Here is a 22704-nt window from a genome sequence, read left to right on the forward strand (position 1 = left end):
TGTTTTGTTAGTGAGCAATCGGCTTGGTGAAATTAAAGGCACATTTCCTTGTCAGTGATCAGTGTTTACGTATAAAGCATACATAAATGTCAAACATTTTTATTATGTTCAGTTTTGTCAATGAAAGAGGTATGGCCTCTTAATTTTGCTCATAAGAAAGCATTCCCCCAAATCCTCCTGGGGGTCTGAGGTCAACCCACCACCCCATAATAGCAAAACAACACATACTTTTGACAAATAATCTGCGATCTGATGAGACAGAGGACACAGCTAAACCTGACCTACATATTAAAAGAGTGGATTAGAGAACAGAGCAGACTAGGGCTGGTTAACTGTGTCATAGCTCACAATCCACTGAACACTGTTATTATTTAGCAGGAATGAGTGTGCCTCCATACTTCCCCCTATCTGTAAGAACAGTTTCAGGAAGTTTCCAGTCCAGCCACACGGGGAAAGACAGGGAGGGACGGGGGTGTGGCGCAGTAAACTACAGGACTGGCGAGGGAGTGGACAATCCTGGAAGATGGTCAGGAATGTGTTTAATGCGGATCAGAGTTTGGCAGATTTCAAGAAGCGTTGTCTCACTTTGGCTCAGAGGTAGGCTAATGTTAAGAACAGTGTAGGAAGACTGCGTTCCCCTGGTCATCAGCTCAGCTCCCCGGGCAGGAGGAAAGCAGAGCGCCTGGACAGAGGATGGACTGAGGGGGAAGGGACAGAGGAGAATAACGGAGTGGTGTTCACACTGTGCGAGGCGGTTTATTAACGCCTTTCATCGTGTCGGAAGGTAGGATTTGTGTTTCTCGTCGTATTTCAACAGCGCGTCAACTTTGGCAGCCGAGACACTTTGGACAACTTTTGAACCGCTTTTGTGTTTCAGCGGCGACTTCACAGAAACATTTCCTTTCTTCGAATCTCGGGGAAAAGTGCAGTGAATGCGTGTTTTGTGAAGGTTTGCGTGCTGCTGCTGCTTTGCAAACACCGATATCGGCAGCATGTTAACTCAGATGTTACCCAAACATATCCGTGAGCTAATATTTAATATAAGATAAGATAAGATAATAAGATAATAGATAATATATAATATTTTGTTCGTAGGGTGTTCTCGTCTATGTCTGGAGGCTACAGTGGTGTATTTTGGTTGGTTATAGTAGGATACATTTCTAGATTCAGTTCTTCGTCTTGTTTTTCCTGAACAATGTGGATACAGTTGTTCCCTTATCTGCAGTAACTTTTTATATTATTGGTAAATTATTTTAAAATTCAGATTATGTCCAAAATATGTTTGTTTTAAAAAGCAGAAATTTCTTAAAAGTGGGGACATGGTTTATTTCTTCAATCAGGAATGAGCTACAGTAATGATATTAATACTGCACATGCTAAATCAGCCCCTATCCTTCCTGGATGAAATTAGGCACATGTGACCTTTCCTTTTACCAAAAATAATTTTCATGGTAAAAAAGATTTTTTTGTTATACTGTCCAAGTTGTTTGCGTGAAGCATTGTAAGAACATGATTTATATCTGCGTTTTCTTAGCTTCTAATAGGCATAGCTAGCATGTGTCAAAGAAATTGTGTCAAGTTATTATACCAAGTTTTATCACAGCTGTCAAGGGTGGGGACCGTCCCAACATGCTGTCTCTTACCACAACATTGATACACTTCAGTCAAACTAGTTCTTAAGACAGTGACTAAGTGCATGCAACTGGCCTTAGTTCAGTAACCTTTCACAGATGTTAACAGAAGTAGGCTATTATTACGTTTTAGTGTCTTAATCATGATTACATTAATATTTTGCATTTCAAATGTATTGTCATAATTAACCAAGACAAGGTTGTTACATGTGAGTTTTTTTTTTCTTCCATTTACTATTCTTTGTTTTTATACAGCCAGTTTAACTTCTTAAAGACCATGTCTATGCACAAATAAAATAAAGAACCTGCAAAATGATATTTCAAATAAAGAACCTGCAAAATGATATTTAAAAATGGTTTTAATTACATTCTAATGAATGTTGCAACTGCCCCTGTTGTGGGGTCTGTTGCAACATTGGACTTTGTCTATTCAAGTATAAATTCTGTGTATATCATAATATGAGCACGTGTTAAAGCAATGTGGGTGAGTAGCCGACTGATGTTGCTTTATTGTATTAAAATGCTGGCTTTCGAATGCAAACAGTCTCTGAAAAACTAAAGGAAATGCAAAAAGTGTTGCAACCATCCCCACACTCCCCTACTACTCTGGTTACATGCTAGAACCAAAGTAAATTTTGCTGCATTTGATCTAAATTGTCACACACATATGCTAAAATATTATGCATATGTTCATTTGAAAACAGTTAATATGCACAATCCACTGACAGAGCGGTTTCATTTCATTTTCACTCATTTATTTACTTATAAAGCACAAATAAACACAACAAGAGTTGACCACTGTGCTGTACAAAAGAGGAAGGTTAAAAAAGACTAATAATACAAATAATACACACAATATAAGTTAAAATTAGACCAAGCATTATAATGAATTAAATGCAAGAGTAAAACGATGAGGCAGTAACCTAGATTTAAAATCATTTAACAGAAGTACTATTAAACATTTTATAACAAAAAAATGATTTGTACAGTGCAGTTATGCACTTGAATGGTTTAAAACTGCTTACTTGAACAGGAAACTTATGTGGAATGAGACACTGTGACAACTGAAAAATAAGATCTTTGAGTCCACTTTAAAGTCCAGGTGCAAAGACATTATTTATTCTGCTGAAGGGTTTTTAATTTAGCTCTCAAACGGCATCAGGTTGATTCATTTCAACTTTAGATCCTAGAGGTTCTGAGAACCAAAATATGTTTGTTTGTTTTTTTCTCTCAATGTATTTTCTCTATCTCAGACGGTATTAAAGGGACAAACGCACTCCTGGAGCTGTCTACCCTGTGGATTCAGGGATGTCGAGAATGATTTGCTGATCCAGTTGCTGTTGGCTTCCAATCACTTCCACTGCAAGACTGTCCTTCATAGACGTCAAACTTGCTCAGTTTGTGAATCAGAGTCCCTCACACACACACACACACACACACATTCAGGCTTGTCATAAACGCACACCGTTCATATACACGGCGTCATGGCCAACATATATCCATATGGCTGCTTCACTCATGCTGTGGTCAGAGGTATCCCAGAATCCTTTGGGAACTCGGCGGAGGGTGGAGAAGGGCTTCAGACGGACCTGGCCAAGGCCCAGCGTCAGATGGGGGTGCTGACCGGTGCGCTGAGGCAGAAGGTGGGGCTGCAGCTGATAGAGATCCCAGCTGCCTCGGAGCTGCCCGAGAGCTGGCGGATCGAAGACGTGGCTGTGATCCAGGGCGACACGGCGCTGGTCACGCGACCCTTCAAGCAGCAGAGGCGTGCTGAGGTAAGGGCCGCTCGCGGGGCTGTGGGAGACTCTGGCGTGACTGGGGCTCAGCGCTGTGTTTTCTCCAGGCGGAGGCCGTGAGGCGTGTCCTGAGCGAGCTGAAGCTGACGGTGCTGGAGATGGGTGACGAGGAGGGCGGCTCTGCTGGAGCCACTCTGGAGGGAAGTGATGTCCTCTTCACTGGAAAAGAGTTCTTTGTGGGCATTTCGAAACACACCAATCACCGTGGGGCAGAAGTTTTGGCCGACACCTTCAAGGTGAGTGTTGTGATTCGCTTGAATTGGGTCTGTTAGTGTTGGCTGATTAGAATGCTGTACATGCAGGGGTTAAATAGGGCCCTGTAATTTCCCTGATGCGGAAAACGCTGACAGAATCTCGGTATCCAGTCATAAAAATGGAATTTACTGTTTAATTCGGAATGCCATGGAACTTGTCCGATTGTGAATGAATGAATCGCTTTGCTTTGGGATAGTTCACCCAAAAATTAAAATTTGATGTTTATCTGCTTAACCCCAGGGCATCCAAGATGTAGGTGACTTTGTTTCTTCAGTAGAACAGAAACGAAGATTTTTAACTCAAACCGTTGCAGTCTGTCAGTCATATAATGGTAGTCAATAGGATCCACGGCTTTGAGAGTAAAAAAAAACATACACAAACAAAACCAAATTAAACCCTGCGGCTCATGATAATACATTGAGATCTAAAGACACGAAATGATCGGTCTGTGCAAGAAACTCAACAGTATTTATATCGATTTTTTACTTCTGATCCGCCGCACGGTCCAACTGTCTTGAGCGCGTTCACACAACATACCTCTGTGTGTATGTAAAACTCATTGTGCACATTATACATTGTAGATAACAATTATTTTACATTTACATTTAATCATTTAGCAGATAATTATCTTATCAATTATTATTTTTTAATGAATTTCATTTCTTAAATGCTTTGAATTGAATTCCTGCTGTTTTGTCAGATGATCACAAGGTGCTTCTCTTTTTGGTAACACTTTATTTCAGTAGTCACCTTTAGACATTCTCCTAGCTGTAAGAAAGAGCTCGCAGTCATTAGTATCTGTCACACTTTATTTGGATGGTCTCCCCTTTGCAACTACATGTCAACCTATTCTACCCTAATCATCTACTTATTCTAATGAGAGTTAGTTGACATGTAGTTGCAAAGTTACTTCTAGTTAGTAGAATGTGTAAAGTGGATTATTGACAAAGTATAATGGCATTATAGTAAAAAACAGCATTGCAGTGCATGGATGTTGTGGCTTGTGAGTGGTTACTGACTGAAGTGTATGGAGAGCAGCCTGGAGCCTGTGATATTCTGCTCTGGGGATATGGCTTGGGAATCCTTTTTAGTGCAAATAACAGTGGTCTGGTGCTGCATGGCTGTGTGCTCAGGACTTTACAGTGTCCACTGTGCCCGTGTGTGGAGGCTCTCGTCTGAAGAACATCTGTTCCATGGCCGGCCCCGATACCATCATCATCAGCAGCAGCGACGGGGCCAAGAAAAGTCTCCGAGTGAGTCTGTGTGCAAGTCAAATACGGGACATAATCGCTTCGATAATGACGTTATCTAAGAGTGCTTTTTGTTTCAGGCGATGGAGCAGCTGACTGACCATCACTATGAGATCTTGTCTGTACCTGAGGACGTCGCTGCTAACTGCATTTACATCAGAGGTCCTGCTAAAGTGGACTTCCTCCTGCACCCCACAGCCGAGGAGTGTCCCAACAGTGTTCCCGTGAGTAACAGAGCATGTGCAGTAAAGCACAACAGTCAGCAACACAAGCCTGTTTTGGGCTTTTGTCATCAATGGAAACCGTTCTTCCAAGTATTTTAATTTTAGACTTTGCACAATATTGAGTTGTGCTTCTTCATATTTTTAGTGGAAACCATAATATGTTACCATTCAAAAACACGTTTTTTTTAACAAAAACTTTGAACAAGGACAAAAAATAAAACGATCAAACGTGACATTAAAGGCATTTATAATGTTACAGAAGATTCAAATAAATGCTGTTCTTTATACTTTATACTCCACTTCAGACATTCTACTTACTATCTTTGCAACTCCATGTTAACTAGCAGTCATTGTGCGTAATTATTATGCAAATTGATATTCTATTTTTTCTGACTCGGTGAGCTGTCCAATGGTCATGCCTTAACTTTGAATATTTCTCTTGGGCATTTAATAATTTCTTACTTTTCCGTCTGAGGTTAATCTCTTTTTGGCTCATTTTATCTGTAAAAGAAAACCTGCTTAATAATTTTTCACACCTGAATATAAGGTGTTTTTCACTTCCAGCCTTCATGGACAATTATGTATCACTTATAATGCATACAATATTAATATGTTATTAAGATTGATGTTGATTCGGAATTGAAAATGTGCTTGGAAAAAATATGATGAGAATATCAACTTGCCTAATAATTATGCATGCACTGTAGTCTGCTAATGGACATGCAAAGCCTAGCCCAAACCTATCAGTCTACTGATGCTGGAATGAGTTAACTGTGGTTGAAAAGCTGACTTATCTTTCCTGTCAAACTAGTTGCTAGACGCTAATAAATTTGAGTAAATGCAAATCTTCTTGTTCATTGTCACATTGGCTTCAGCTGACAGTTGTGTTTCTAGAAGTAAAAGAAAGCTGCTTTCCTCACAGCTGTGTTTGTTATATTTTCTTCTTCTCTGTTTCAGGCTTTCCAGCGCTTGACGGACTACACCCTGCTGCCCACCGCCTGCAGCGAAGCCTCCAAACTCGGGGCGGCGCTGTCCTCCCTTTGCCTGCTTATCAACAAGAAACCCAATTATTGAGACACTCCAGTACAATCACTGCATAATCATATTTACTTTCTTTACATCTTACCTTCTCTTATGCGTTCACTTCAGCCTGAGGCTTTGGGGGCTGCAACTGTCCATGCTTCTCTTATGCTTTAATTTCTTTGCTCTCTTATATGCAGGTTTGTTTAGATATATAGAATGCACACACATTATGAGAGTATTATGATAAATGGCCTTGAAATAAACAACAGATGAACTGTTTGCTCACAGTGAGACTGAGATTAAGGTGATGGTTCACCCCAAACATGAATTCTGTTATTTACTCCTGTTCCAGTTCAGGGGCTTTTAATTCTGGACCTCGAGCTCCAACCTTGAGCCTTTTTATCAGTCCTGAACACCGAGATCAGATTGTTCATGTGCGTTTGATCAGGATTGTGCACCTCGAGGTCCAGAGCTGAGAACTGTAATTTAATTGCTTTTCTGCCCAATTAAGATGTGTGTTAGTGGACAAATCCCAGAATCAAGCACAGAAGCAGTTTCTTGTTCATTGAGGTCTCCGGGAAGGGATGGGTTTGGTTGATTTTTACTGTGCTTATCTAACCCTAACCAAAACCCGCATATTAACCTGTCAGAACATGTAGAGACCACAACGTACATGAACTTGTGGGAATGTGAAGTATGTTGTGGCTGCGATATATAAGGCCACAAATAGTTTTGTCAAGGTAGCATCCTTACTGTATGTTGTGGTGTCAGTGTAATGTGCTTTTCAGATGTTCCATTAATGCAAAAAGTACTTTTTTAGTAGGTTTTTTGTCCCTCAATTGTATCGACACTATTAAAAAAATAATTGTTTGCTCTCCCAGTGGTTTATATCATGAGCAGTTTAGCGTTACATTATTCATTTTCAACAAAAGAAAACATGAATGCCTTCATCTCCAAAAAGGCTCAGTTGTAAGATAATTTTGATATGTATTAGTCCAATTAAAGATATCATAATTTCAAATTTCTTGTCCTGTATAAAATATTCCAGAAGGGTCAGGGTCCATGACAAATTTCATTAATTTCCTCCAGGAGACAAAGGTCTACAGCACCTGTTTGGACAACATCAAAACAACAAAGAAGCCTTGCATTTTTCATGAATATTTCAGTATGATCGGGATTATCATAATGACAGAGAATCGTCTCACAGCAAGCTTCACCGCTTTCCCCAAAACACATGCATTATAAGTGAATTGGAAACAATAACCTGCCCACAGGTGTGAGGCCTGTGATGGATGAGCCACCTGTCTGTCCAGGGTGTTTCCTCACCTGTGACCCTACAAAGCAGGGGTCACCAGACACGGTCCTGGTGGGCCGGTGTCCTGCAGAGTTTGGCTCTGACCCTAATCAAACACACCTGAAGCAGCTAATCAAGCTCTTACTAGGTATAACGTCCAGGCAGGTGTGTTGAGGCAAGTTGGAGCTAAACTCTGCAGGACACCGGCCCTCCAGGATCAAGTTTGGTGACCCCTGCTACAAAGGATAAGCATTTTGGAAAATGCATGGATAATTCTGATAATATGAACTAACATCAGTTTCTGATTAATGAGTGGATGTTTTGTTAACGCAGACATGTTGTGTAAATTTGTATATGTATATACTACTTTGTTCTAATAAAACAAGAATAAAAGAGCTCCAAGGCAATGCAGTGGTGCACTGGCAATGAGGCCGCCTTATTTTTTAACAGATGTTGGAGGAGAGGCTTCAATTTGCTAAAAATACTAATAATAGGAAACAAAAACTAAATAATAGGAAACAAAAACAAATGCTTTTGACAGCCTGTCAACAAATCATTGCCATTAAATATTTATTTTAGTGTGCGCTGTATTTTGGGGGGCAAAATGTACTATATATATATATATATATATGGGTAATTAATTGGGGGTACATTTTGCGTCTCCCAGGTAAACCTGTTATTTTTCAAACCAAACACTTCACTGAATCAGTTTTGAATAACAACACATCATATTCAGCTATCAACAAAACAATGCTTTTATGTATATTAAGGGACATTTTGTCTTGAAAATAATAACTGAAAAACTGCCTCTACAGTCTCCTGATTCATACATTCAGCTTGAATTATCATTAAATAATGTCTCATTTTCATATTTTTGTTTACATAAAACAATTGCATAACATATCACATTTTTTGTAATTTCATGAATAAAAAAAACAAACATTTTGATTCTGTCCCTACGTTCTGGTCAGCTGTTATCTCAGTTATAAAAAGGCATAAAAGTCTTTAAAGCTTTCACAGAAAAAAACAAGTAATGTCACTTCCTTAGGTAGAAAATACACACCATGTTGACAACTTTTCATTTAAACATGTTGATATTTTTACTCAGAAACAAGAAGTCTATTATTAGTATAGCTTAAGAAATCTCTGTTTCTGTCAGTCTTAGGGACAAAAATAAATAAATCCAACAACCAGTTCATTTGTAGGGCACTGACAACATAACATAATTATTAATCTAATTATATAAAATTAATTACAACATAAAAAAAATCTAAAGATACATGCACGTGGTCTTATAAATGTTTGCGCTGCAGATAATATTTTATATAGATAATAATAATTTGACACTGACCTATGGCATCCTGTGATCTTCATCTGAATTTACATCATCTGGTGAATGTAACCGTTCAGCTAACAGATGAAGACTAGCCTGTAACGCAGGAAACATATTTCACACATGCTTATAGAGCAAGAAAACCTTTAAAAATGCTTAGAATCATCAAAGCGTTAGGTAACACTATAATAAGCTCTCATTTAACATTAACTTGAACTAACAATGAACAACATATTTTCTACAGCATTTATTAATATTTTTATTGTTAGTTAAAATAGTCATGTTCAAAAGATACAACTTTAAATTTTAATAATGTATTAATACATTTTGGACTTGAACATTAACAAATGCTATATAATTGTTAATGTTAACTAATATAGTTTTTAACATTAGTTAATTCACAACTAACAAACTCGGAACAAAATATTTTTACTGCATTTGTGTTAGTAAAACATTGTTTGGTACAGTAACTGACATACATTAACTATAAATTTTAATTAATGTAGTAGTCAGTTTTGAACATATTAACCAAGATTCATAAATGCTATCTCAATATTGTATGTTAACTTATATAATGTTAAAAACAAAAACCTTATTGAAAAGTGTTACAAAACTTGTATATATGTGTGTGTGTGTGTGTGTGAGAGAGTCACATTAATAAATTAAATATAATTATCGTTCATGTTCATTAATATAGTTAATGTCAATAACTGAAACCTTATTGAAACTGTTACCAAAGTTTTATATATTGTTGTGTGTCTTGATGGTTCAGATTAACCCTTTCATCGCTGTATCCTTAAATTCAGACAGCTAGAGGGTTCCTGTAACGCATGTGCCCGCTGGGCAGTTCTCCTGATGCCCCCGGGGGGGCGTTTGCACTGATGGCTTGGGCCCACCATCACTGTTTGCAGCTATATTTAGGTTTAAAGTTGAATGAATGGCTTAAGAGACAGATGTTCTTTTAAATTGTGTTACATTTGTTAACTGTATGTTTGACCCAATTTGTCTACAACAGAGTTGACAGATTTTTCTGTTTGTATATTGATATTCAGAATATTTAAAATCTTACAAGTTTAAGATCAGCAAACATTGAAAATATTAAATTTAAAGTGTGTTCTATGAAAAAGTTTAACAAAAAAAAAATCCTATTTTTTGTGTTCTTAGCTTGAATTGTACCCGCAATTCTGGAATGAGTCGCATATATATATATATATATACAGTGGTGTGATAAACTGTTGGCCCCTTCCTGATTTTTTTTTTTTTTGCATGTTTGTCACACTTTAATGTTTCAGATCATCAAACTAATTTAAATATTAATCAAAGATAACACAAATAAACACAACATGCAGTTTTTAAATGGAGTTTTTTTTATGAAGGGAAAACAAAATCCAAACCCACATGGCCCTGTGTGAAAAAGACTTTTGGGAAAATACTCTGTGGACTGACGAGACAAAAGTTGAACTTTTTGGAAGGTGTGTGTCCCATTATATCTGGTGTAAAAGTAACAGCATTTCAGAAAAAGAACATCATACCAACAGTAAAATATGGTGGTGGTAGTGTGATGGTCTGGGGCTGTTTTGCTGCTTCAGGACCTGGAAGACTTGCTGTGATAAATGAAGCATGAATTCAGCTGTCTACCAAAAAATCCTGAAGGACAATGTCCGGCCATCTGTTCGTGATCTCAAGCTGAAGAGAACTTGGGTTCTGCAGCAGGACAATGATCCAAAACACACCAGCAAATCCACCTCTGAATGGCTGAAGAAAAACAAAATGAAGACTTTGGAGTGGTCTAGTCAAAGTCCTGACCTGAATCCTATTGAGATGCTGTGGCATGACCTTAAAAAGGCGGTTCATGCTCGAAAACACTCCAATGTGGCTGAATTACAACAATTCTGTCAAGATGAGTGGACCATTCCTCCACAGCGCTGTAACAGACTCATTGCAAGTTATCGCAAACGCTTGATTGCAGTTGTTGCTGATAAGGGTGGCCCAACCAGTTATTAGGTTTAGGGAGCAAGCACTTTTTCACACAGGGCCATGTGGGTTTGGATTTAGTTTTGCCTTCATAATAAAAAACTTCATTCAAAAACTGCATGTTGTGTTTATTTGTGTTATTTGATTAATATTTAAATTAGTTTGATGATCTGACACATTAAAGTGTGACAAACATGCAAAAAAAAAAAAAAAATCAGGAAGGGGGCCAACACTTATTCATATATATGTAAACAAAGTATTTTACTAGGAAAATACCAGATACACAAATGGGCTCCCTCTACACATTTCCTCATTTTACAAATCTGACAAATTTCACAAACCTTTTGGAACAAACTTAAAACAAAACTACCCTGTAAACATGCAAGGCTATAACAGCACTTGCATTTATGTTTTTAAACATTGCTCAAATGGATGCAATACCTCTTGTTGTTGCATTGAATATTTTTTTTTTACACACACACACACACACACACACATATATATACATATACATACACACACACACATAGAATAACAGTCCAATCATCGTGTGATAGGAGATTTTTATGTTGATGCCATTATATTACAAAAGTGAGTAGCGCTTCTTAACAGACCACAACTGCACTGCACACAATAGCTGTTTGTATATATTCCATTACATATTTCTGCTATGAAACATCATTTATTCATAAGTTTATAAAGCAACAGATGTTTAACAGGTGGGCTTCACACTTTCCAGCTCATCTTCGGTGGTGGTGTGATGATCCCTAAGACAATAAAGAACAGCTGTTAGACATCAGCTTGTGTTCGTCTGAGATTATAGAGCAGCAGATGACGCATGTTTCTGAGCATGTGATCGGCTGGGCATCAGAAAGCAGCAGCCAACGAATAAGCACAGAGTTACTCTACGAGGACTATAGCACACCAGGACAACCAGCAGCATCAAGGTGTGACTCTATTTAGTCTCGCTCTTCACACATCACTTTGATGAAAGCAGGAATATTTCAGATCTGAAAAATGAACCGCAGCAGCACCTTCAGCGTGTGAACTCTCCTGCGGTCATCAGCTGCTGTTATCAGGGTCATGCTTCAGAGTTTGTCAGGAACAGCAGAAAGGAGAAAGCAGCTGGCACACGTCTCATTCAGGATCACACCACTGTCGAAGAAGAACAAACTATTTGATCCAATGAAGAAATGGGAGTCAGTACAAACCAAGATCAGGAAAATACAGAGGAACTCAACTGTCCTAACCAGGAGCGACAGGACAAATGTTGACAAAAATCACATCTCTTCTAGTAATCTGAAGACTTTAATGAACTGAAACTGCAAAAAACAGCAAGTAGGGTTGGGCATTGTTTAAATTTGACTAATTCAGATTCTTCTTATTCAAATTCTTATCAATTCCCATTTTCGTTTTCAATGTGATCAAAAAAGTCAAACATTTAGATAATCAAACATTAGTCGCAGCTGAATACCATTAACAAAATTAGCAGGCTACATTAAAAACTGGACTCATTTAAGAGCTGTTTGTGCGCAAAATAGAGCTGCACCATTCTGGATCATTTTGGTTTTTAAATGGAGCCTAGGTTTCTCTCATGACTCTGAAGAAAAAACATTAGATAACTAAACGTAATTTATGAATGATTGATTCAGCTCTAGATTTACTTGTTTCATTACTGGATGAATGAAGCGTTTCTGAACAACTCGAATGATTCAAAAGACAAATACATTTTAACAGCCCCTTTTCACCACCTACTGGCATAACAATCGATAAATCTTTATTTGAAGATTCAAATTACTTTTAAAAGGTGATTTACTCTATTGTGACTGCTACCGTACACCATCAGGGTTTATATCCAAACTATAAACTTTTATCCCAGTACTTCTGTGATTATTTGAATGTTTGTAACAGAAATAACGATATTGTGAGGTTGAAAACGGTTTCATTCATATACATGACAGCTGCTCTCTTTAGGAGTTAAAGGTTCAAATCACACTGCTGTGATCTTTAAAGTCCATGTAAAGTGATATTAAAATATGTGTTCTGAGTTTGTCACACAACAGAAAAGTGTGTTAAGCACCCAGCCAAATTTGAATGATAAACCACCAATAACTAAAATAAGTGATCAAAATCTTCAAAAAAAAATAAATAAGCAGGCCTCTCTGCTCTCAAACGCTGGGGGCGTGTCCTCTGCCGGCGCTGAAACCACGCCCACTCACGAGAAAGCGGCCGTCTCTCTCAGCTGTCAAATACCGCTACAACCTGAATGGATGCTACTGATACTACCTCTAGTAGCTTAATTGGATTTATACAGCCATACATGTTTAAGCGTGCAAGATCGTTATTTAATTGTAAGCGCTGCGGTCTAAACCTCGTCGTCAAGGCAGCGCTGCTCATGGTAGCTTAGCAACGGCAAACACCACGAGAGCGTGAGCTCCGGCAAGCTTTGAAAGAAGAGAAAGCGGTACAGCTCGCGTTTCTAGATGCGAATTGTGAACGCTCCTTTTTTTATTTTATGTATTCTGCCACATATTGTCTCTGGGCTAAGACCCGGGCATCCATTCACCCTAGAACGGTCCCTGCCTAGAATCTGTGCATCTAACTTCACAGACATTCAAAAAGACAAACTAAGACCTTGACCTCTCAACAGTTACTATAGTGTTAGGGGCGGGGCCACGCTCGGTGGCTCCATTGCATCATCGGGCCACCGTTTTAGCCCCGCCCAAAACATCCTGAACACAGAATTGGTGAAAAACTGTTTGACTCCACAATTCAGTACTATATAGTTCAGAGTCTTTGTAATGCGTTTCAGCAATACATTTCTAACATTTGTAATGTTTAGAAACAATTCTCAGAATTGTCTTTAATTTAACAGATGGTTAAAGTTAAAGCGCTTTATGTTGGCGGTGACACCCCCCTTGCAATAGGTTTAAATTATCACAAATATTATACGCTTTTTCGGCTTCTGATCGCAAGTAGTGGTCGACCGATATTGGTTTTTTGACAGCTGATGCCGATATCTTGGAAAGCAGGGTGGCTGATGGCCAATATAACGCCGATATAATGAAGAATAATGAAGTTCAAGTTCCGTTTATTTCTAAAGCACATTTACTAACGGCCGCCAGCCGACCAAAGTGCTGTACAATAATTACAGTATAGATACACAAGAAAGAAACACAATCAATAGTCACTTAGAAACAATAAAAACAGGATAAGTTACATGTTAAAAGCCGAGACAAACAGATGAGTTTTGAGAGCAGATTTAAACTCAGATAAAGTGGAAGCCATTTTAATTTGGGTCGGGAGATTATTCCAGAGAGTGGCGCCAGCCACATCAAAGGCTCTATTTCCCTTTTTTTTCAAGCGGGTTCTGGGAATCTGAAGGAGGAATTTGTTTCCTGATCTAAGTCCTTGCTTAGGAGTGTATGGGTGGAGTAAGCCCGTCAGATAAGATGGTGCAAGATTAAAGATTTGTAGACAAGTAATAGAATTTTATATTCAATTCTATACTGAACAGGTAACCAATGTATAGATCTCTGAAGGGGTGTAACATGATCAAATTTTTCACATCCCTTCAGGAATCTAGCTGCTGCATTTTGAACGACTTGTAAACGGGAAATTTGTGTCTTTGAAACACCATAATATAGAGAGTTGCAGTAATCCAGCCGAGATGTAATAAAGGCATGGATAGCAACCTCTAAAGAGGCGTTAGAAAGAAAGGTTTTAATTTTAGAGAGAGATCGAAGATAAAAGAAACTAGAACCTACTACAGAGCTGATTTGTCTGTCAAATTTCAAGCTGTTGTCGATTTCCACACCCAGATTTCGCACTCGGGATGAAATAGCTAAATTTAAGAACTCAAGATTAGGTATATTTTGTGTTCTATTTTCAGAAGGGCCAAAAACAATAACTTCCGATTTATCTGAATTTAGAAAAAGGAAATTTTTTGAGAGCCATGATTTTACGTCATCCAGACATGCTGATAAACTATTAAGAACATGCTTTTGGTCAAAGGCAGATAGATTTGCATATCATCAGCGTAACAATGAAAAGAAACGCCGTGTTTCCTAAAGATGGACCCCAAGGGAAGTAGATAGAGAGAAAAGAGAGTAGGTGCAAGAACAGACCCCTGGGGTACACCACAGGTTAGTTTGCGTAAAGAGGAAGAGAAATTTCCTATTTTAATTGAGAAAGTTCTATTTGTTAGGAAAGATTTGAACCAATTTAAAACCGCCCCTCCCAGACCCACATAAGACTCCAAGCGAGAGATGAGAATTGCATGATCAACAGTGTCGAAGGCTGAAGACAGGTCCAGCATAACTAAAATGACAGAATCACCAGAATCAGTGGCCATTAGAATATCATTAAGAACTCTTACAAGGGCAGTTTCAGTACTATGCAGTGATTTAAAGCCTGATTGAAAAGTCTCGTAGATGTGATTAGTTAAAAATGACTGGAGTTGTAAAGAGACCATTTTTTCCATCACCTTAGAGATGAAAGGTAGAACAGAAACAGGCCGAAAATTTGCTAAAATAGAAGCATCCAGTGAGGGTTTCTTTAGCACAGGGGTGACTGTGGCCATTTTTAAACTATCAGGGATGAACCCTGATTGCAGACATTTGAGTAGAGATACAAGCCCTGATCCTACAGTATCAATTATTTGCTTCAAGTAGCGAGGGTGTATAATATCATGGGGGCTTGGGGAGGGTTTTAGTTTTGTGATTACTTCCTTTAAAAATTGCAGGGAGATAGAATTAAAAGTGGTCCAAGAGGCCGATGGACTCATTAACGTCATCATTTCATCATTGGTCACTTGCATTTGAGCTCTCAGATGAGTAATTTTGTTCCCAAAATGATTCAAGAAATCTTCACATAATGCACTGGTAGGATTCTGGAAAGTCTGTACAGAAGGATTTAGTACCGAGTTTATAACAGAGAAAAGAACTCTAGGAGTTTGATGATGTTTCTCGATCAAATTAGAAAAATAGAGAGACTTGGCTTTCTTGACAGCTCTCAAGAAGATGTGACTCTATAGTCTCGCTTTACTTCATCGAATAGATATGACCGAAAACATACTAATTTTGCCGGTTACTCAACACAGGCAAAACGAAAGGACTTTTTAAAATCAAGTACTCAAACCGAGGAATCGTGACAGCCCTAGTCTAGACAACTCCGGGATAATGGTCTTGGTCAGAAGTTATTCGGTAAGAAGCAAACTCACCCTGACAGCACTGTTGAGCGGTCGACGCTCCTCCTGACCGATACACCATTAATGACTGCATTCACCAGCATCTGCAGAGGCTTTGAGAGACAACGACACATTACACTTCAACCACGGCTGAGCAAGAATATAACAGAACCAACAACAGTCTGATAAAGAGGGATCTGTTTCTGAGCATGTGATCGGCTGGGCATCAGAAAGCAGCAGCCAACGAATAAGCACAGAGTTACTCTACGAGGACTATAGCACACCAGGACAACCAGCAGCATCAAGGTGTGACTCTATTTAGTCTCGCTCTTCACACATTACTTTGAAAGCAGGAATATTTCAGATCTGAAAAATGAACCGCAGCAGCACCTTCAGCGTGTGAACTCTCCTGCGGTCATCAGCTGCTGTTATCAGGGTCATGCTTCAGAGTTTGTCAGGAACAGCAGAAAGGAGAAAGCAGCTGGCACACGTCTCATTCAGGATCACACCACTGTCGAAGAAGAACAAACTATTTGATCCAATGAAGAAATGGGAGTCAGTACAAACCAAGATCAGGAAAATACAGAGGAACTCAACTGTCCTAACCAGGAGCGACAGGACAAATGTTGACAAAAATCACATCTCTTCTAGTAATCTGAAGACTTTAATGAACTGAAACTGCAAAAAACAGCAAGTGATCTGGCATTGCAAATTGTAGCATCGCACCTGGTTAAGAGAAACGGTAGGCCACAATATTTGGCATGTTTCTGAGCTGGTGATTGGCTGGGCAATGAAAAGCAGCAGCCAATGAATAAGCAGAGTTACTCTGAGAACTGCAGCACACCAGGACAACCAGCAGCATCAAGGTGTGACTCTATAGTCTCGCTTCTGAACTGATCAGAGATATTACAAGCACTGAAGATGAGCAGTGAGTGGGCACCTGGCAAACATCTCCTGAAGCAGAGAGACATCATCCATCTGATGGAACCACATCTCCTGAGGAGCCGGATGTCTGGGGCCACGCTGTGAACAGAGAATCATCTTCCTTTCAATAGTTCAGAATGACACGATTCATTAACATGTCAGCAGATAAAACCCACTCAGAACAGATGGAAAAAGAAAAACTAATATTTGCATACATACATATAACTATGTTACTTAATATAGTAAACTGGCATTTAGGGCTGTGCGATTTGGGGAAAATATCTAAATGCGATTTTTTTGACATTGCGATTGCGATTTTAAATTTGCGAAGTCAAGCTTCAGCTCAATATAGTCAATGACGTGCAGGACAGTATGAGTATCGTTACCCTGCTGAAAAAAAAATAGAAACCGTCACAGAAATTCATATAATTCCCATAAAAACCAATACAAAATTTTTGTTTTGGGCATTATTCCATTAGGAATCACTGTTGTTCTATTGGTTGCCATCTGCTAGATTACATCAAAGACTATATAAATTAACTTTGATTACATCCCACCAATAGAATGCATCAAATACCAGCAGACACCATTATAGTTTACATTAAAACCAATACAATTCCCATCATAACCCTTAAATCCATTACATTTTCTGTTGTGTTTTGGGAGGGGTTCTACTGGGGGGGGGGTTGTTTTTTTCTGCAGGGAAGATTATAATGGTATTACTACTTTTACAGAATTACTGAATTTCACAGGAAAGATTTGTTTATTTTTTTATAAAATAACTATTTCCTTAGTCAATTATTAAAGTATTACATGTTACACAGGCTGATTTATTCATTTTTGAGTATTTGGTTTTTTTAGAACAAGTGGGAAATGTGCTGAATACTTCATTTTATCCAAGTGAAATTAACAAGCAGTTAGACTGAATTTACATTCGTTTCAAACGCGGAGCCAGGCGCGAGTGGACACAGGTTGTGTGCGTGCGTCAGCCTCGTCTATATTGCCAGATGCGCTCGTGAGAGACTTGCGGAGCAGAGCCGGGCGCGAGACCGTGAGTATTAAAGAGCATCACGAGACAGGCTGCGTGTGTGCGGCTCGTCCGTGAGACACAGAGCGGAGCGAGTATGAGAAGCGTTCAGAGACACGGGCTGCGTGCGCCGTCTTCTGAATTAGCCAACATGCATTATAAACTTATTTCAAATTAATCTGTTGGGGAGATAAAATGTGTAAGATAAGGTTCGTGTAGCCTACTAATAAAAACATCTAAAAATGTATCTTTTATTCTCCAGTACTGAAAGCAGAATGGATAAGGGAGCTCTTGATATGCTCTTGCAAATTACCTTTTTTGTTCATTGTCTGTCATTTCGAAGCTGAAGTTACATACGTTTCTTTAGTTTTAATTTGCCTGACTGTCGATCGGACCCTTTTTAAACGGTGGGTGTATATGCAGTTGGCTAGAGCAGTGCTGATCGGGGAGAACGGAGGTCTGTCTGTTGTTAGTAAGACGGTCACTCAAGGCTGGCAGTCATGCATATGATCTGGATCTGAGTAATATCGCATCCACATCGCAGGCTTTGTGATTAGCAAATCACAACGTCTCAAATCGCGATTCGATTAATCGCACAGCCCTACGGGCATTTATCACATTCATTTTAATTATCGAAATCAAACTTTTGTTGCGCAAATGGTTTTCTGGTGTTATATTATTATAGTTAGTCATCTTCACACATTCACAGAAAATAGCTTATTGTTTTGTAAGCTTTTGTTGTGTTGCAAAAATAAGAGCGCACAGCCAGAAACACACAGGCAGGGACGGATGAACGCAGGGGCCCAGGGCACTGGAGCAGAGGGGCCCAGCCGAAATACCTCTACTCCCAGAACACGATTTCAACCGTGCCCCTCAGATTTTGGAGGCTAGTGGATTTTGAATGCCACTTCCAAAAGAAAAGAAAAAAATAGCCAAATAATATTTTTTATATTTAATAAACAATCCCACCAGTGTGATTAGATCGGCACATCAACTGCTAAATTAAAATCTGTGTTCGCTCAACATGGAGATTTTCTACAGCACTGCACATTATAACCAATCACACATGATTCTGTTGAGTTTATGAGTGCAATGACCAATCAGAGGCGTCCAGATGAGTCATCGCTGAAACAACCATTTTATTCAGTGCTCCCTGAATGAATTCTGATCTCTGACGATTTCTCTCATCAGAAACAACAAAGTACAGAAGTGCGTACGATGTAAGCAAGATATTAATTTCACAATGTAAGCAACTTCAGTGATTAATGGGAGTTTTTGAGAGTGCTTTAGTCAATGATAATGTTCTTTGATAATGTAAACGGAGTGTCTCACACTTAGTTCAAATAGCCCACCTTTGGCATTGACTATTTACACTAACTCCACCCACCAAGTGTGACTGGGGCTGCTTCCGAAATCGCCCCCTATACCCTCAAATAGTGCACTATTTGAGGGGACAGCCATTTTAAGTGGTGTTCGAAACCATAGTGGATGTTCTCGAGTGCACTCATTCAATCCCACAATGCACCGCAAAAACGAGTGTACAAGCGATGTACACTCAACGGCTAGAGAATCCCCAGAATGCACTGAGAGAGTCGCGCGCCGAATGAATTCCCGCGTCTCACCAGAAGATGGCGCCCACAGCTGAATCATCCATTCATTCATTTTAGAAGCGCTCGTCCACGGCGTAATACAACACAGGTACAAATTAATTGTAAATTGACTATTAGGGTTTATACATAATTTCCGTGACTGAGTTCTAGATAAATCCTTCAATCTTACTATTGGAGCTGCCCGTATCAAATTATTATTTAACAGGAAGCAAACTATGCAAAAACGGCAGTCCTTCCGGTGCACTTAGTGTCCGAATTCACTCACTCGTTTTCATTCACTCCTTCAAGTGAACTATATGAGTGGACTAATGTAGGGAATAGTGAATGAGGGTATAGGGGGCGATTTCGGTTACAGCCAGGGACTGTCAAGACTATAACCAATGCGCATGCGCGACTGAACGATTCACTCCCCGAGACCACTCGTTCTTCCCGAGTCACATTAAAGATTCGTTCAAAATGAACGAATCGTTCAAGAACGACCCATCACTACCAACAAGACAAACAGAAACTTGGACCGCCATATTTGAAATAGCAGCTAAACGCTAACAGTTTGATTCGCCGTGTTTGGATGCCGATGTAGGTTCGCAAAGCCATGAACATCAATAGCAACGCAACGTCCGCCATTGCTGATAGTTTGTTTAGGCTTGTTCGGGATAGATCGGCGCTGCGCGGACCGGTCGGTGCGAGGGTCTTTAATCAGTCCTCTGCTCATGATCCGCGCGCAGGGACTCTTATTTTGAAACGACCATGCTTCCACATGCACTCCTGCAACATATTAGTACAAAATAAAATCATGCAGACCGTTGAAATCCATCGCTAAATCATTATCATCAGTCGCTTGGCATAACAATGCTCGTATTGATGGAGCTGCTCTGAAACAGCTCACGATTAAAGTATTGCGATTCGTGTTTTTCAGTCCCCAGATTCAAGTCCTCTAAAACGAACCTTTAGGCTTCTGTATAGCCTCAGTGGATCAAACTAACGCACGTGGCCACATCTGCTAACACTGAACACATCTCGCTGCTCCATTAATGTGCGCCAAACACTGTTAGACAAGTATATTACGCGTGGAACGATAAATCATTGCAACATTTTCAGTAAAAATGAAGCGTTATGTCTCACTCACATGTCTCTGCTGCCGCTCCGGACCGGAAAAGACCGTCCAGCCTGCGCGTGTCCCTGACGTCATCCTTTCACCGGAAGAGCCGGCTACTGCGCATGCGCACATCAGCGTAAATCCGTCACTCTACAATAATTCAGTTTTTGCAAGCATTGAGTGGAAGTAAGTATTGTTAATAGCACATAAGTTTTTCATAAGTAATAAAGTAAAAGAGGTATCTTTTAAAATATTACACAGAATTGAACCCGTTAAAGAATTATTTGAATATGTGGTGTTATTAAACAATCTTTTCTGTTTATATTCAGGATGTCTCTAACTTCATTTCTAGGATGTTTGGGACATTAATACAAATAGGAATATATCATGTCATATTCGTTTTTGTACGAGATACCATTGATTCTAAAAGTACAATTTCTTTTCTTACACAGCTAATTATTTTACTTGGAAAATATCATATTCATGTAAAGAAATGGTCTAAAGCTAAGCCAAATTTTATTAAAGAAATTCAGCAATATGGTACTATTAGAAATATTTATGTCAGTTTAATTTAGTTAGTTAAATGTTGCTGTTTTGTTTCCCTGGCACAGATCTTTTTATTAGATTTTTTTTCTTTTCTTTCCCTGTATACCCTTTTTCATATTTTTTTTCTAGTACTGTTGTGAGATGTATATGTTTGTATTAATATGTACATAATTGAATAATAAAAAAAAATGTGTTTTTGCATTATTGTAAGGAGGAGGTTTAGGGTTGTTTTGGGTGGACGTTAATAAAACACAATCTAATAGGTAGAGCATCTTATTTATTGTTAGTTTCCGGCTGTAGCTGTATCCATTTAGCCACAAGAGCCTTTAAGATTAGCGAATTACAGCCTTTTTGTTACAGCCATGATATTTCTTAACCCTAATTTAATTTCTATAAAGATACGTTATTATGTTGGTTTCCTATTTATAACTATAACTTGTTTTCCTCATATTTATTTTATCTGAAACAACACTTCAGATATAATATATATTGTGCAATTTCTGATATTTAGTCACAAATGTATTAATTGATGTTTTGTCAGCTGAAACTTGATTCTTAAGATCTTATTAAAGCTCAGACTTCTTTACCTGTTTTGGAATAATAAATTCAGTGATTGACAGACAGATGCTAATAAATAAATAAAATACAGTTCCTAATTGTGACCCAGTAAATGATAAATGTGCTGTGGTTAAAACGCATGGACCAGGTATGATGAACAAAGACCAGGAGTCAGACTGCGATTAATTAAAGAAATGTACTGAAATAGTTTGCAGTTTCATCAGCAGAAGTCAGCTTTAACACTCACGATGGAGTTCGTAGGCGACCTGCTTTTTATTATTATTATTATTTAGTCATTTAGCAGACCAAACACCAGCAATTATACCCTGACAGAGGTTGCTAATTGCGTCAATGCATAAGTCATCAAAATTCTGATTGCTTCTAAAACCTAGATAAACTTAGACAATTTCCACATATGGACACAAGCTTGAAGCATATCTTCTGATGAGTATTTTAGTGATCAGAGGTCCGACGCTATACGTCTCTCCAAAGACATATCAAGTCAAGTCAAGTTGAGCTTTATTGTCATTCCGCTACATGTGGGGACATACAGTGGAACGAAATGTCGTGCCTCGCAGGACCACGGTGCTACATAAATACAGACATTACAACAATTGCTGAGTCTTTTGTGGGATTGTGCACACGCAGCAGTGTGTGTAAGTGTCCATAGTGCACATAGTGTAAAGTGTAAGTGTCCATAGTGTAAAGTGTCCATAGTGCACATAGTGTAAAGTGTCCATAGTGCACATAGTGTAAAGTGTCCATAGTGCACATAGTGTAAAGTGTCCATAGTGCACATAGTGTAAAGTGTCCATAGTGTAAGTGTCCATAGTGCACATAGTGTAAAGTGTAAGTGTCCATAGTGTAAAGTGTCCATAGTGCACATAGAGGAGAGTGTGTTACTACAGGTGGTTTGTACAGGCCCACTCACCTGTGTGTAGCACACTTCCAATTGCACAAAAAAGTTCCATACAG

At 38.9% G+C, this 22704-nt stretch overlaps 1 protein-coding gene and 1 long non-coding RNA gene across 3 annotated transcripts; one reads left to right on the top strand and one right to left on the bottom strand.

The window, feature by feature from the left end:
- Positions 1–444: 444 nt before the first annotated feature.
- Positions 445–7901, top strand: LOC306847250 (putative hydrolase DDAH2). Of its 2 annotated transcripts, XR_013782137.1 has the most exons (7): positions 445–784; positions 2885–3406; positions 3475–3663; positions 4816–4935; positions 5013–5156; positions 6114–7539; positions 7673–7901. XR_013782137.1 is itself a non-coding variant. In XM_079381097.1 (6 exons), exons 2-6 carry the CDS (start codon positions 3116–3118, stop codon positions 6228–6230), a joined length of 861 nt encoding a protein of 286 aa, XP_079237223.1. In that variant the 5' UTR covers positions 445–784; positions 2885–3115; the 3' UTR covers positions 6231–7901. The 2 variants fall into 2 exon arrangements, 1 of the variants encoding a protein (XP_079237223.1); XM_079381097.1 differs by having other exon boundaries at positions 6114–7901.
- Positions 7902–11262: 3361 nt separating this feature from the next.
- On the bottom strand, positions 11263–20728 carry LOC306847261. The gene is made up of 6 exons (XR_013782138.1): positions 20656–20728; positions 16909–16991; positions 16359–16479; positions 16002–16081; positions 11815–11935; positions 11263–11547 (listed from the first exon to the last, which is right to left on the bottom strand). It is a non-coding gene; the product is annotated as an uncharacterized lncRNA (long non-coding RNA).
- Positions 20729–22704: the final 1976 nt, after the last annotated feature.

The sequence above is a fragment of the Barbus barbus genome (genome assembly GCF_936440315.1).
Source record: "Barbus barbus genome assembly, chromosome: 27".
Classification (NCBI taxonomy): Eukaryota; Metazoa; Chordata; class Actinopteri; order Cypriniformes; family Cyprinidae; genus Barbus; species Barbus barbus.

Excerpts from the sequence above, each read along its gene's own strand:
- LOC306847250 (XM_079381097.1), top strand. The coding sequence starts at position 3,116 with ATGGCCAACATATATCCATATGGCTGCTTCACTCATGCTGTGGTCAGA. Across the intron at positions 3,664-4,815 it reads TTTTGGCCGACACCTTCAAG|GACTTTACAGTGTCCACTGT; the intron begins GTGAGTGTTGTG and ends CTGTGTGCTCAG. Across the intron at positions 4,936-5,012 it reads GGGCCAAGAAAAGTCTCCGA|GCGATGGAGCAGCTGACTGA; the intron begins GTGAGTCTGTGT and ends TTTTTGTTTCAG.